General features: G+C 36.7%; 1 protein-coding gene across 3 annotated transcripts in view; it reads left to right on the top strand.

Annotated features, from left to right (window-relative positions):
• Positions 1–15,856, top strand: part of fam107b (family with sequence similarity 107 member B) — a 32,299-nt gene that overhangs the window by 13,405 nt on the left and 3,038 nt on the right. For 2 of the 3 annotated variants that reach the window (XM_020934741.2, XM_055155544.1), the window contains exon 2: positions 9,326–9,500. In XM_020934741.2, coding sequence (XP_020790400.1) covers positions 9,373–9,500 — 128 coding nt within the window. In that variant the 5' untranslated portion in view covers positions 9,326–9,372. Of the gene's footprint in view, positions 1–6,945; positions 7,101–9,325; positions 9,501–15,856 lie in introns of those variants that run through there. The other variant, XM_020934740.2, reaches the window with a different exon arrangement.

Below are 15,856 nucleotides of genomic sequence, written 5' to 3'. Positions count from 1 at the left end.
TGATGAATGGAATAAAGTATATATGACAGGTTTTCATGTTTTTAGTGACATAGTATGTGTGGTAAATATTTATCATAATTTTACATGAGTTAAGTGGCAGTTTGCGGGTTGAAATAAAAAATACAAATATACAGGAAGTAGTGGTGAGTTATAAAATAGGTCTCTGTGTCATCAACACCAGCCAGTATATAAAAAAGGTTTCAAAAGAAGCGCTTCCTGGACCTCCAGAGGATAATACACAGTAGATAAAACTCGCCATCCAGTATATGTTTTCTTTTTCTCAATTAGCATCAAAATTTAATTATACCACATAGCAGTAGCACTCACATTTATGTGAGTAACTTTTTAAAGAAATTGTACTTTCAGAGTATTTTTCTAGCAGCATACTTTTACTTCTGTTTGAGAATATTTTTTATTTAAGTAACAGTGCTTGAGTTTTGGTTACTCTTACCCACTTTGAGTAAGTGCAAGACAAAAGCTTTACGTTGACAATATGAAATATTTTGAACATTTGTTTCTTGCACCCCTCCTTCAGATATAATTTATTTTGCCCATTCTTTGAAAAATTGCCTTATTGTATGTGTTATCCTTCAAAATATATTAACTCTAAATGATCAAATCAGTTACAGACTCTTACTTGACTTACTTGACAAGTACAATTACTCTTATTTTACTTGTAGCAAACTTTTTCTAAATACTTTTTACTCTTACTTGAGTCATTTCTTGGCCTACTACTTTGTACTTCTACTTTAAATAACATTACTCTTACTTCAGTACAACTTTTGGCTACTCTACACATCTCTGATCACAGTATTGATTTTTGGCACTCCTTTAGATTAAGTGTGATTTTTGTCCTGGTTTGAACCTAGTTTAATCCTGATATAGACTTAGTTTGGTCTTGCTTTAGTCTTGGTTTCGTCCTGTCTAATGTCAGTGCCTGGTTAAAGAACTTTAGCACCCTACAATTGCACACAGTTGTTATACACCAAATATCATCTATGCACCAGTAATGTACAAATGTTTTAAATATTTGTCCCCAAACCATGAAGTCACCAGTTCAAAACTTACTCAAGTGCACACTATTGTTGGTGATAAAGACTAGTATTGTCCCATTCACTGCTGTGGAATCCTGCACGTCACTGGCCCCCATGCGGCTTGTATTTGGTCACAGGGGCCTTGTAAAGAGGGGCCCGGAGGAAATGCACTTACAGGACGTCCTCTATCACTCTTCCTCCCCCTTCTCTTTCTCCATCCCTCTATCCATCCCTTATTCTCTGTGTCCCTCCTCCCTCCATCCGTCCCTCAAGTTAAAAGCCCATTCGTTGCAGTGTTTGTGTTTTAATTAGTGCTCCTCTATTTCTGGCTGAATGGTCGCTTCATTAGCAGGCAAAGCTAGGATCTATAACAGGGAGGGGGGAGAGAAGGGGGTGAAAAGGGGGAGGGGGGTATTTCTATTGGTGATGTCATTTCCCAGAGGTGTGGACCGCCCATCTTGGAGCAACAAGCAGCCAAAACATCAATGGAGGAATACTGCATGGGGTCTGTAAAAAATGGTAGGCCTATGTACAGTATGTATTAAAAAGGCAAATGCCCTCTAGTCTATAAATAATAAGTGTTATTGATGGCACTAAATGGATGTGGCCATGATGATGTAGACTTTTGCCAACTACTAGGAATTCAAAGTGCATAAATATCCATCCTGGAATTTTTATTTCAGATATGTTTATGTTTTTTTTTCCAGTCTGTGTCCTTAAGTGTTTAAAGTGGACCTTTTATGCAAAATTTAGAGCTTTTGTCCATGTTATATTTGTTTACCTTCTCTTTTACCCTCTCATGGTTGTATTTAGAGTGATTCATGCATGTTTGAGTAATATTTATACTGATGTATTAAAGACTTCATTGCTCTGATCTAACCCTGCTTTCACCACCAGTACATGCCCACTACTTGCTTACTTCGTTATTCTAATTTATTTTCCTATTTTGGTGACACGGAGGAATTGGCAGCATCACATAATCACTTTAGTACTAATGAAAAATAATCCGCTGCTAGTTGGCGTGATGTCCATAGGAGGGGCTGACAGCTGCATCTTTGTTGTTATTACGTTTATGGTGGTATTAGCTCTCATTGAGTTTTTTGGAATTTTCTTAACACTTTCATAAACAATACCCTTCTTGCCTCAGATATGTTGTTGCAATCAAGTAATGATTTTACTGATAACAATTTACATGATTTTAAAGTTTCTCATGTTCATATCTAATCAGAAAGCAGAAAGATCTCCTCACTTTAGGTTGCCAGATCTTCCGACTAAAATCAGTTTGCAAAATAGCTCCCAATGAAATGAGGTGTCCTCACTCAGCCTCTCATATGACTAGGTTCAGTTGTGACAGTATTGGCACACTTTCATAACACATTCCAAGCATCCTAATTATTCACCAGAATTTCAACTTTCAGAGACCAGAGCATGGATCTACCAGAGTGCCTTTATGCTAATGCTAACAACGACTAGCATGCTAACAGCACATCAGCAATAGGCTACATCCTAGTTTGCACAACAATAAATATGCATTATTATTGGATGCAGACAGCACACAGTAATCTCATTTTAATAAGAGCTGCTTTTACAATATATCTGTAATGTGGATTTATTTATTTTTTTAACTAAAAAAAAAGACTTCAAGCCCTTTAATTTAACTGACATTTTGTGCTACTTTATATCCTGGTCCTATATAACCTTGTAAATATCTGTTCTACATCCTCTATAATCAGTGGTGCATACAGCCCATTGTTCCACCCTGTCCACTGTAAACTGCTGAATAATCTGTCCCCCATGTCCCCCTGTGAGAGTGGGCGTGGCCTGAGACGGTTTTCATCCAATAGCAGCCAGCATCCTCCCCCTGCCCCCGCCCTGTCTGTCTCCTCTGGTCTCTCTGACTTCTCTGACGCATACACAGACCTCATGCGTTCTCTATATGGTCTAATAGATGGGATGATGTAATACAGGTTTTAATGTGCTTACATAGTGACAATGTGGTAAAGTCTCTAATTCCTGGAAAATGAATGATGTGATAAGATCAGAAAGCTGTCAGATATTTGCGAAACAGCATGTTTGCTCAACCTCTTAACCATTTTTAGTTGAAGTAAAATGTTTAGGTTTTTTGTTTGTTTGTTTTTTTTTACTATTTTTGAAGTTAAATTTTTTATATAATTTATGTTGTCTATTGTTGTCACTTGTCCTAAATGCCTTTTACACATATTTGAGCATTATTTATGACTTAAAAAAAATCTTAAATCAAATTATTGAAAAAAATCTCGCTGACCCAAATGCATGTTAAAGGCCCTGTAATTTTTTTTTTTTTCATGTATTTGACCAAAAATTTGCCCCAATACACATATATCCTATTGTAAAAGCAGGTCTTGAGGTCAAAATATGTTCCAACAATCAGGATATGCGCTTTCACATGCTAGTTGTTAGTTTTACTGTGGCTGCATAACTTTGTGAAAAGTGCTTTGCTTATGAACTAATTGTAACTGGGGTGTATAAAATAAGTGAGGAATAACTTTGAACCACAGCTAACTGTTTCAAACTAACTAGTACTGTTTTTCATGTTTATAAGACCGTAAAAATCAAATACTCTAAAAATGTAATATATCACTTCAAGTTCATCTCTCCTACTTTGTATACTGCCATGGACTAAGTAAAATGCTCACTAACTTAAAATGACAGCCACAATGAAAACGTTATTTGAATTTTGTACAGTAGCAAGAAATGCTGAAATGTGTCAGTTGAGGTTGGTCCATTTCCTGAGTGCAGTGAAGGCGGATATAACGGTTGAGAGGAGAGTTGTGGAGTGGAGTTTTGTGAAGACGATTGTCCTCATCCCACCTCTGTCTGTGTGGACACTTATAGAGCATATATACAGAAAAAGAGATGGACTCCCCCAGTACAAAACAGCAGTCTTCTGATATGTGTCACTAAGTCAGCTTCACAGCTGCAACACAACTACACTTACACTTTGCATTTTAAGTTACACAACATATGGTTGAGTCTAAAGTAGTTAAAAATGTTACAGTGTAAATTAGGTGTTATTATTGCTCAAAACATGCATTTGCCTCTCCGGAAATCTGACTTAACTTGGTCAAGTGGTGATTTTCTGAGTTTAATGCCATATTGTGACACACTCCATATTTATATGGAGAAAAGCATAGTGCCCCACTTACATGTCTTCTAGTCTGGGCCCTTACTGTTTGAATAAAGGTATTAAAATCTCAACTGAACCTGGGTTGCCAGTGCCTTATAATCTGCAGATAGAGGACACCCAAGTGTTTCTCATTTTCAGTGCATGGACAGGCCAGGCATCATGTGAAGGCTCAGAACCTCCAGACTTCCCCTACCAAGCTGCAGCGCCTGCACTATCACTGATTCATGATTGGCTGAAGGTGCTGGGGTTTAGGTAGTGAGCTTTTAAACATTCATTACATTTAAACCAACTAGATTTCAGCACCCTTGATTTGAAGATGAAATATTGTATTGTTAATCCTGACTGTACACCACACCTTAAGTCCACCATTCCTTCCTTTATTGCACTAGCTAATATTTGATGATACCAGAACCACACCTATTTTGTTTAACAGTCCTTATCACTGTCCTGTATTTTTCTGATGTTGTTTTTGCACCTCATATCCACATGTATTGATTCTGTACATGTTTATACTGAAACCAGTAGATGCTAAAAACAAGTTTATTTGACCCTGGTTTGAATTAACACTTGCACAATGTCCCTTTTAAGTACTGGGGCTTTAAAGTGGTGCCAGAGGGTGGTTTATAATGAAAGATGCTGTAAAGCACAGGGTTATGGGGCACATTTGGAGAGAGCAGGCCTCCTTTGAACGCCCCATGCAGCTTCCATGTCCCTGGGCAGAAGGAACATGTGTACTTGGGTTAGCATTAGCATTAGTAACCTGGAACTTTTAACTAAACTGGGCATAAATTGTGTTTTTGATGTTCTAAGCTTATATGAGGTGCCAGGTACATGGTTTCTACGTCAGTAGGCTCTTAACAACACTTAACAACTGTTTTTATGCATTGCATAACTTTTCTAGTTGGGGGGGGTCCATCAGTTGCATCAGCATTGTCTTTATGGAGATGTTATTGCTTTGTCTGGACAGTTTCACAGTATGGTAATAAACTCTTACACATATAATTAATGATGCAGTGTTCGATACTAATGCTATCATCCACTTAGCAACTCAATTAGTCCAGGAAGATTTTGGAACTCCGGAGCCAGTCCTCTGTATTTTTGGCACAAACCCATCCCTTTGCCAATTGTTGCAATGGGCAGAGAGGGAGAATTTTGCATCTATGATGTCTTTGATTAAACCTCTATATCTAGAGATGCTTTTATTCCTCAAAAATATCTTGAAAAATATGAGAGCTGTGTCGTCTCGCCAAAGTTCTTATTTGTAACTTGGAAAGATAAGACTACGCACCTACTTGGCCCCATGGAGACAGACAAGTTAAAGTTCATACTGTAGAACATTTGAGGCAAAGTGATCATCTCTGCCTGTAGACAAGAAGGTGGCAGACCCTCTAAATGAAAAGTTACATAGTGCACCTTTAATGTTAATTTCAAATAGTGTATTCTGCCAAGCTTGCTTTGCTGTGTATATGAGTTTTAAACTAAGGTGAACTGTTGCTTTATTCTGTTATTAGACTAGGATGAACAGTTTTTAAACCATGTACCCACTGGTTAGTGAGCCCACAGTAATCTCACCAAAAGTCCAATTTAGTTTGATACCAATACAGTATCAGTACCTCAATTGAGTAGACCTATCTGGGTATTGATACTTTTGTCAACCCTCAAGTCCATATCACTAAATTTACAAATCAAATGTCACCATAACATACCATGACATAACATTGTCCCACAGACAGATACTAAAGCGAATTGACTACTTGCCTGATAGGCTTATGGGTAGGTAAAATGTGTTCTTGTTTACATATCTACTTGGTTCAATAACTTCATTGTTTTATGAGTGTGAAAAATGTTATTTGTATTGTGTAAGAGTCTAGTCACACCTATTCCCAGTTTTGACCAGAAAATACCAAAAGATCTTGTTTTGCATGTTCTCTCTTTGTTATGCAATACTGCCTGCTGGGTAATAGCAATGTGAGAATATCGGCCTCTAGTGGTGACTCTGGCTCATTACACCACACTGGATGTTTTGATTTAGCGCTCTATTGTCTTCAGCATGTGCCTGGATTACATAACTGAGCCTTTAAATGGCTTTTTTTTTTTACTTTTCTCACTTACATAATTGATAGAAATTATTTAAAATCACAAATATAATGAAGCATAATTGATGTTTTGTTGTCAAATCATGCAGTTTTTATGTCTTAAATTGAGAAAAGGAACAGTCAGATGTATGTTAATATGGAAATTTGGTGTAATGGTATGATGTTGGCCTAAATTAGCTTGAATATTTGAAGTTTAGTGATTTCTCATCAAAATGTGTAGTTTTAGATTATATCTCAAATTTTGCAGTTATATGGACTGTACCCGATTTTTTCCCCCCATATATTTGAGCGAAATTTATCTTTGCCTCGGTAGAAATATATTGCTGCTATGTGCTGTCTGCATTTAATTATAATGTTTAGTGTACGATAATCGAGAAACACACTTTAGCCTGCTAGTTGTTGGTAGCTTTACCATTTGAAACTACTTCTAGTTCTTCTTAAGCAATACAAAATGTCTACCTTGTTTATGCATTGTGTAACTGATTTAGTGTTCAACAAATTCATGGAAAATCAATAGACTGAACATGAATGTGGGAGGGGTTTTGGAGACACAGGAGGTGGGGCTCGGGTGGAGGAGTGTGAGAGGGAGGAGGAGGGAGAGAGAGTGATGGAGCGCTATAAAAGAGAACACTTTGAGCGACCACATGCTTACGACAGGACTAGTGCAGAAGAACAGTATAACCGTTTGCAAGACACAAAAAAGGAGATCCAAGCTCCTACAAAGCTTTGCCAGGGAAACTTTGACAATAAAAACAACAAAGATGGCTACCATGTTCAGATACCCGGTGTTTCCTCATCTCCAGGGTGAGTCCAGGATAACACAAAATTTTCAAAAACAACATGCTTTTATTGTAATTTTTGTGTTTGTGAAAAGCAACTATTTTTTAAAGGTTTGGTTATTGTGTCACTGATTATGCATGCAATTTTACACAGTATTTAAGTTCAATATTTTTATAATTTTAACAATGTGCATATTCTAAGTGTTAGCATAGTCTCGATACAGATTCTGATACCATGATGATAATTAAAAACACTCTGTCTTAGACAACAGAATGTGATTTTCAACATTAAATAATAGCACTTTCTAATATATTATCATGTGGTTTTATATCCAAGTAATCCCTCAGTCATCCAGGTAGATTCCATAGTAGTCTATGGACGTATACAAAATGTTCTAAAAGGGGCTATTTTTAAGATTGTGGGGTTGCATTGTAGATTCATTTATAAAATTATTTAAGTTAAAGATTGCATACTGTATTACATATATTATGTAATGAGTGCAAATGTATTATAATTTGTGAATTTTATGATTAATATATACATTTCTATGTTCATATTCCATGTAATTGTGTATATTAGTGGTAATAGTTGTAAAAGTTTTTGCTCATTTAAAAACCGTTTATTTTTATATCTAGATCAATAAGCTCCACACTAATCTATATGTGTTATGTAAAAGTATTATAACAAAAAGACCTAAAATGTAAACACTGAACTTGAACTGTATTTTCTAACGTCAGTAATATTTATATCTGCATATTAATTATTGTTTTACTGTTTTGAAACTTTGCCAAATTGTTCAAAAAAACAAAACAAAAACATAATGTATTTGTTTTGTATAATAAAATGTAATGAAAAAATTTAATAAATAAATGTAGTTGTCATAGTTTAGTACTTAAATTTATACTAGTGCATTTCTCAAATAAAGAATAAAAATCTGTTTTTCTAACCTTGTCCACTGACCTGAACATGCACGCATATAGAACAATGTAAATAATATATGATAATGGGCTATAGAATGACCCAGTTTCAACTTTGAACAGATTTTTTTGGTAATATTTAGTATATTTAGTTTTTGAGTAAAATATTTGTGTAGTTTTGTGTCTGATTTAGCTGATTCACAGAAGGATGGCATGTTCCTCATCAGAACGGGACAATTATGTAATTCCTCCACATCGCCATAGAGACCATTCACAACCAACTCAGGCTGCACACTTTTTGTTTTCTGAGAAACATTGCACAAAAGAAACAGACTTTTCCAATTTGGCCTTTCTAAATACATGCTTGGAGTTTGTTTGATTCACACATGTTTTGAGTTTTGCCTTTTGGTGAGGTCATTGTCATAGAAACATGCATAAACTGTTTTAGCTGCGTAAACAACTGAAACTAGAAGGTTCTGCTGTGTGTTGCTCTTTGAGGGAGGACTATAATGTGGACTGCTAAACCAATACAAGCCTTTCACAACACGTTTGTAGAAGTCCAAACTACAGTGTTGCCATTTTTCTCACATAATGAAATAGGTATATAGCTGTTTTTTGTTGCATTATTTGAGGCAACCTTTATGATTTGCTAATTGTGAGTTTGAATTCCGTTTTTATTCAACTGTGGTAAATTTAGTTCCTTTGCTGTGTTGGTAATTAGTCATGCTGCTTTTTTCATCCATTATAAAGATGTACTATGTAACATCTCTGAAACAGGGTCCGCCACCTGCTTTGTTTCCATGGAGATGCTGTTGCTTGGACTGGAAAGTTATTGCCTGGCAAATCCAGACTGATATCTCTGTATTTTTACACAGACGGATATCAGTCTGGTCCCCACTCCCTCTGTTGCATCTCGAGCCAGAGCCAAACATGATCATCCCATCAGATTTGTTTATATCAGTGATGCGTGTGAAAAGAAGGAGCTCATTTGTCACCTGTCACTTTGTGATACTTTTTCCTTTTTTTCTTCGTAAGCAGGCATATTAGTTTTGATACTGAGAATGTATACAGCTTTAATTTACTACTTAATTTATTATCTCCATCTAAAGACAGAGTAATGCTATGCTGTAGAACAAGCAAATAAAAAAAAAACATCTTTATGGAGACAAGCAGATGACAACCTCTCCAGCAGAAAAGTGATATTGTGCACCTTTAATGTATAAACATGAAATACCATAGTTGTCTAAAAGTACTGAAAATATGTACTTTTTTTTAATGATACTTTCCTCTGCACATCCTTATTGACATTGTGCTGTCTTCCTTTCCCTGTAGACCCGTGCGCCCCCGGCCTCTCCCTGTCCCCGCCCCCTCGCAGTGTCATGGCGGAGCCGGACTACCTGGAGGACCCCTGTGATGAGCTCATCAAGCCCAAGAAGCTCCTTAACCCAGTCAAGAGCTCCAGGAACCACCAGGACCTGCACCGCGAGCTGCTCATGAACCAGAAGAGGTACCAACACACATACAATACATGACTCACAATAAGGCTAATTTATCTTTTACTGCACCATCTACTAACTAGTTAAATTAAGGGGTTTGTTGACTTTATTTCATCTAATTTTCAAAACAAAACTTTGACAGAGCATTTTGTGGTTTGTTTGGAAAAAGGAAAACCTGTTATTATTAAAGTATTTCTAAAAAATATAGTGGTTTTACAAAGTGGTACTGTAAAATATTTTTTTACAGTATGCCTTTCAGGAACTGGCACATCACCTAAATGATTTCATGGAAATAGAAAGTGAAAGCCATACTTTGGAACGTTCTCCATGATGATGAATAGATAGATTAATTTTATGTCATGAGATTATAACCAAAGGAAGAACATTTCCAAGCAGGAGGCAGCCGAATCTTCAGGCCAAATAAAAGTCAGGTTTGTGGAGAAGCAAGTCCACTGCAATAAAAACTGCTTTCTAGTTTTTATTGTCTTCCTTAATTACAATCTAGTCAATACTGATAAGAAACAGTATCAGTCACATGAAAGTGGTGATATATGTGCCAACCATATAAGGTAGAAATGAGCATTTAGGTCAGTGTGTCATTCGCATGTTAATATTATACACATTTATTTGGCAATGTAAAAAGTATATTACATAATGATATTTTGTCATAACTGTCCTCAATACAAGAATCACATTTCAGAACATGTTTTGTACAGATCTAAATCACAGGGTTAGCCATTTTTATGTAATAATCAATATAGAATGAATTTACCATAAATCATCTAACATCTAACGAGTATTTTGTTTTTAAGATATTGGCTAAAGTACAACAATAATGACCAAGACCAGTGTAAGACATTCAGAGACCAGACAATGGAAAGTTTATGTGTGGCGGCTTAACCAAAGAGCTACACCCAGCACAATATTCACTCTCAGCTCCATTTTATCAAAAGCTATAAATACCATCCATAGTAATCTGGCACTCGAACCAGTCAATCATTGATTCTCTGCTGTTTACATTAGTAGCAGATGGAACTAAGGGGCATGTTTTAATCTTAACATCTTTTACATGCTATTTCAATTACAGTTTAAATAAATTACCAGCCTAGGGTGTACTGATATATAATTAGAACTCTTACATAAATTTTGCTATCAAAATCTTATTTGAAGCTAAAATTTATGGTGTTTACAATGAATATTTTTAAAAGAGGATAAAATAAAGATGTGACCAAAAAATTATTATTATACATTTTCACTCACCTTTCTTCCATGTCAATCTATAGACCTATTGTTTAATAGTATAGACCAGTTATCTCTGTCACATTCTTAACAATGTCTTTCACACCCTTGAACTGCTTTTCTCTCTGATAAGGAGGACGTTATGAAACCAACTGTGCTTATAGATTTCATTGAAAGGTTAATATTTGAAAACTACTGTATATAGGTATATAAAAGTGTGTGCCATTTGTGCTGCAGGGTGAGATAATGCCATACCCTCTTGACTGTGTCTGAGTGCATCCTCTGGAGTCTGTAGCGTCCAAAACACATTTATATAAATGTGATGACATCACACTTTTAGAGGACTATTACATAAAATCAGCTTTGGTTTGTGGGTCGCATATGAATTATGTAAACATGCCATGGTCAACAGGGCGATAGGGAGTTAGGCTACTTCAAGTAATAATAATACTCAAATAGAAATAAAAAGTCTTCCAAATTATTGGTTTTATTTAAAGCATATCTGTTATGCAAAATAAACTTTTTAGAACTTTTTACCACTTTGTAGTTTCCATCTCATTTACCCTCTTTAAGTTGTAATTTTTAATTGCTTATTTTCAAGACACCATATTGCCGTACTAACGTTATACTAACTTTTATGTGATTTTAGATGAATATTGTAATTTAAAATGTGCAAATTATTACATAATGATCCATGGGTGTCATGGATAAAGCAGACACAAGCACAATAAACACAATTTTCTTTAATAAACTGTTGATGAAAATTAGGAATGCACTGATTGGCAATGATCCAGTAAGATTAGCTGGAATGGTTTTTTCCTCCCAAATATCAGTTAAGTCAATATCCTCAAAGGACATAAAAATTAAACTTTTGCTGTTGTAGTTAACCTAGAAAGTCTTGTGATGGTTGAACTTTTTTATTTAACTGTTTTGAAGTTACTTGAGGGATACATAACAGCTACATGATATTAGTTATTTGCACATCCATATTATTGGATGTAGCTAGTAGTCAATGGCCTGTATAAGTTGTTAAAATAGTATTCCCCAAATGGAATATTCAATATGTATGAAATGACTTAAAAATTTACTACAAAAAAACACTTAAAACTTTACTTGCAAGTGTATGTTATGGGCATTGTCTATCATCTCTTTGTAGCTTTTGTATTTTTTGTATTTTGGATGATATACTTGGTCTAAAAGATAATATCGGAATGGTTTTAGGATGACCAGGTTCAGAATGATGAAAAGTTAGGACCGTTGCCATAGCATTTAACAATCAAAACAAAATCTATCTTTTGAATGCTCAACTACCCTTAAAATGGCATTAGGCAACAGGAGTTGAAACCCATGGATGGCTAATTGGCACCAAACTCTAATGTTAATGCTATCCTCTTATTGCTGCATCATATCTATAGCTAAGCCTAGCGTGCATCGTTTTGGCACTATACTGTGTTTGTTTTCCCCAGATCGGACGCTTTGTGCTGGGTTAAAAATAGCTCCGCAGAACACAGCCTGTTGACTCTTACATCACAGAGGCATATGGGGCTGGGTGTGCCACCTTAAAAAGAGGTCAATGTTGATGCCACCTTAAAAAGAGTGCCATGCAGATGTCGGGTTATATATGTGCTGGGTTAATCCGTCCTTCACTGTTTGGCCTGTTTTCCAAGTGAAATTCAGTTCAACATTTCTAAATATTATGTAGCAGTAATCTGTCTAGTGCAGCCTCTGTAGCTCAGTGAGTGAATTCTGCAGGTTTTGAGGTTTTACATTGAACAGAATGAGAAAAACTTCTATGTACCCTCTATCTGCAGTTTAAGGCACTGACCCAGGTTCAGTTGTGATGACAGTAACTTTTTAAAAAGGTAGCAGACTGTGATTGACTGATGGTGACAAACTAGGTAGGGTTTACTATTCAAAAACACTAGGTTCTCAGTACAGCAGGAGTTTGTAGTACCCTCTCATAAACATTATATAACTTCCATGACATCAAGCTCTTCCAGAGATTAAGGTCTTACATTCAGGCAGTATGCATTAGTGGGATGAATATGGCTTGCATAAAACCTACACCAATTCATCCTATATACATTGATTTGCAATTTTGGTTTTCTACATTTCCAAAACTAAGTCAAATTAGTTCTATGTTCACATTAATATCTTTGAAACTACTGAAATGAACAACCCGAAAGGCACGATCATCAAGCCAATATAACTTGTAGATCAGCATTTTATTTAACAAATTTTTCTGACAGTCTTTTCAAAACCAGTCTGTACATATAGTTCCTAACAGAAGTCGCTGTCGTGATTTCATGTGCCTGTCCACTGTGAGAAAAAGTGAAAGTGTTCAGCGTCACAGATTAGTCACGATGCAAGCGGAGGAGGAGGAAATGGAGGGATGGATTGAAAAGAGGTGGAGAGGTACAGAGAAAGAGGGAGAAAAGGATGGAGAGAGAAAGGGAGAGTGAAATAAGAGGGACTAGTGATTGGGGGGAGACAGGGATGAAGAGAGATGAAGAGAGCAGGAAAGAAGGAGATGGTAAGAGAAGAATGGATGGAGAGGAGGAGGGAGGAAGAAAGATCAAAACAGAGGGAGAAGGACATAGAGAAATGGAGAGAAGGATGGGGAGAGGGAGCAAGTGAAATAAGAGGGGGATAGAGAGTGGGGTGGGGACTAGGTACGAGAGGGATAGAAAGAGGAAGCAGGGGAGGAGGAGATCGGTGAAAAGAGAAGGGAAGGGTAGAAAGGGATGGAGAGAGGTAGAGAAGAGGGAGAAGAAGTGAGTTAGTAAGAAAAGAAAGAGGGTTAGGGAGATAGAGAGATGGAGAAAGAAATGGAGGGGGAATGCAAGTAAGATGAAAGCAGGATGAAAAGAGTGGAAGAGGAAAGAGAGAGAGGGTTGGAGAGAAAGATGAAGTAAGAAAGAGAGTGGAGAAAAAAGGGATGAAGAGAGTGACGTGGAGAGGGGCATGGAGGAATGCGGTGGAGAGATGGAGGGATGCTGAGAGAGAGCGACTGTAGGAGGGATGGAGAGATGGATGAAGAGAGAGAGGATGCTTGCTGTTAGCTCTGCCTGTTACATAATGCTGGTTACAAAACACACTGTGGCTGTGGGCTGCTGCTGCTGCTGCTTCACCTTTTGTCAACACAGACAGAGGAATTTGAGACATTCAGACAGAGGGGAGGACAGCACAGACTGAGAAGGGGACTGGGGACTGGAGACAAAGGGGAGGGGGGTTGGAGAGGCTAAAGGAGTGTGGACACCGAGGGGGTAAAGGGCACTGTGGGGTCGGGCATTGAGATGTCAGTTGGGCATTTTGGGTTGGGACTGGGGTGAGATGTGTAATGTTTGGCATTTATGAAACAACACACATCTTGTAGAATATTGGTGTTTGATAATGAATTATATATTCTATGCTACATAAGGACCACAAATTGTTTGTAATTTATTATTATTTTCTTAATAATACAGATGTGAGCAGAGTAATCATGAATTGTGTGCATTGTAGGGTTGTCAAAAGTATCGAAAATCGGATATTAATCAATATTAAAAGTAGTTTCGAAACCAGATACTAATTCGAGCAGGTATCAATACTAAAAAAGTCACATTTACAGGACAGAAATTAACCTTTCCTGGATAGCTTTAGAATGATGCACCTGGATGACTGAGGGGTTACACAGGTAGAAGGCCATGTGGTAATATTAAAGTATAGTAAAGTAAATGATTCAATGTTGACTTTTTTTGTTGTTGTTTTTTAATATCATCGTGGCATCTGAATTAGTATTGAGCATCGAGTCTATTTCTTAAGTAACTAAGGTGCTTATATTGCTTAAAAAACATACATTCGTGTAAGCGACTCGCCAAACCACAGATCTGACCTGTAACTTGGCCTGGTTGTGTCACCTTCTTGTCTACATGGAGATGGAAAAGTGCAGTGCTATACTGTGGGATATTCGAGGCAAAGCAATAACATCTCCATGGAGACAAGCAGGTAAGTAACCCATCAAAATTAGTTACATGTGCATTCAAAACTGTATACATGGTACTGCTTTACTACAAATGTTTGGTTTTTTTTGTTTGCTTGTTTGTTTTCCACAACTTCTCCATACATTCCGAACAGCCTTGCCCTACAGTAACTCCCACACATGTTACCTTTGACCTTGTGTTTTGCCTTCATAACTCCACCACTCCCTCCCACTCACTCCTCTGCTCCCACCCACCTCTAGAACAACCGGCCCCTGGTTACATAAGACCTGAGATTCAATAATACGTTTAATTAAGAGTATGAGCCAAGAGCTGAGTGAGCGTGTTCTCATAGTCTGTCTGCACAAAGGGCCCTAACTGTGGCTATGTTTACATGTAATAACAGGATTTTGTTCACATTTAAACACGTGTAAATGTAAACTAACAAACTAATACAAGAATCTCATTTCAGAACATGTTTGTACAGATCTAAACTATAGGGTTAGCAGTTTTTTATGCAGAATAAGACAGGGTATTGCACTGTTTGTGGAGGAAATTATGGTACTTTAAAAATTGCAGCTTTTGTGATTTGTCATTCAAATTGCGATTGATCTTGCAGCTTTAGTTATCTGATTATTGAAGTGATGTGATTTGGACTGTCCTTGTAAACATACCACAGAGTCTGGGAGTGGAGTAGAGGACAGAGGAGGTGAGAGCTCGGACAGAGGCAGAAGGCACACTTATGTTATGTAAGCCATATGGAAACAATAGACCATTAGGATGTTGTATAACAGGGAAGAATTTTGTTAGTTAAAATTTGTTGGCATCTTACAAGTGACTGAGTGATTCTAATAGAATACTGATTAATGTTGCATCACAGCATCAGTTTATTTACACATTAAATATGGGTACTAACTGACAAACTGCTTGAAGAGAACTTTTTACTTGTACTTGAGTAATTTCTTCAAGTGCTTTTTCTTCTACATTTCTTCTAAAACTCTTGGTTGCTTAAAGCTTGACAGTGTATTAATGTGGTAAAACTATATTTCACACTGTTAGGTCATGTTTATGGAACTTTATTTTATTGTTGTGGTTATGCCAGGCTTTTGTGTGTTTGACATTCAATAATTGGGAAAACTCACACTTATTGACGTATTTCCGTATGTATT

Source organism: Boleophthalmus pectinirostris, unplaced genomic scaffold, assembly GCF_026225935.1.
Source record: "Boleophthalmus pectinirostris isolate CB_2022bp ecotype Guang Dong unplaced genomic scaffold, ASM2622593v1 HiC_scaffold_2, whole genome shotgun sequence".
Taxonomy (NCBI): Eukaryota; Metazoa; Chordata; class Actinopteri; order Gobiiformes; family Gobiidae; genus Boleophthalmus; species Boleophthalmus pectinirostris.
The sequence above is the reverse complement of the archived record's forward strand: the minus strand, read 5'-3'. Positions and strand labels throughout refer to the sequence as shown.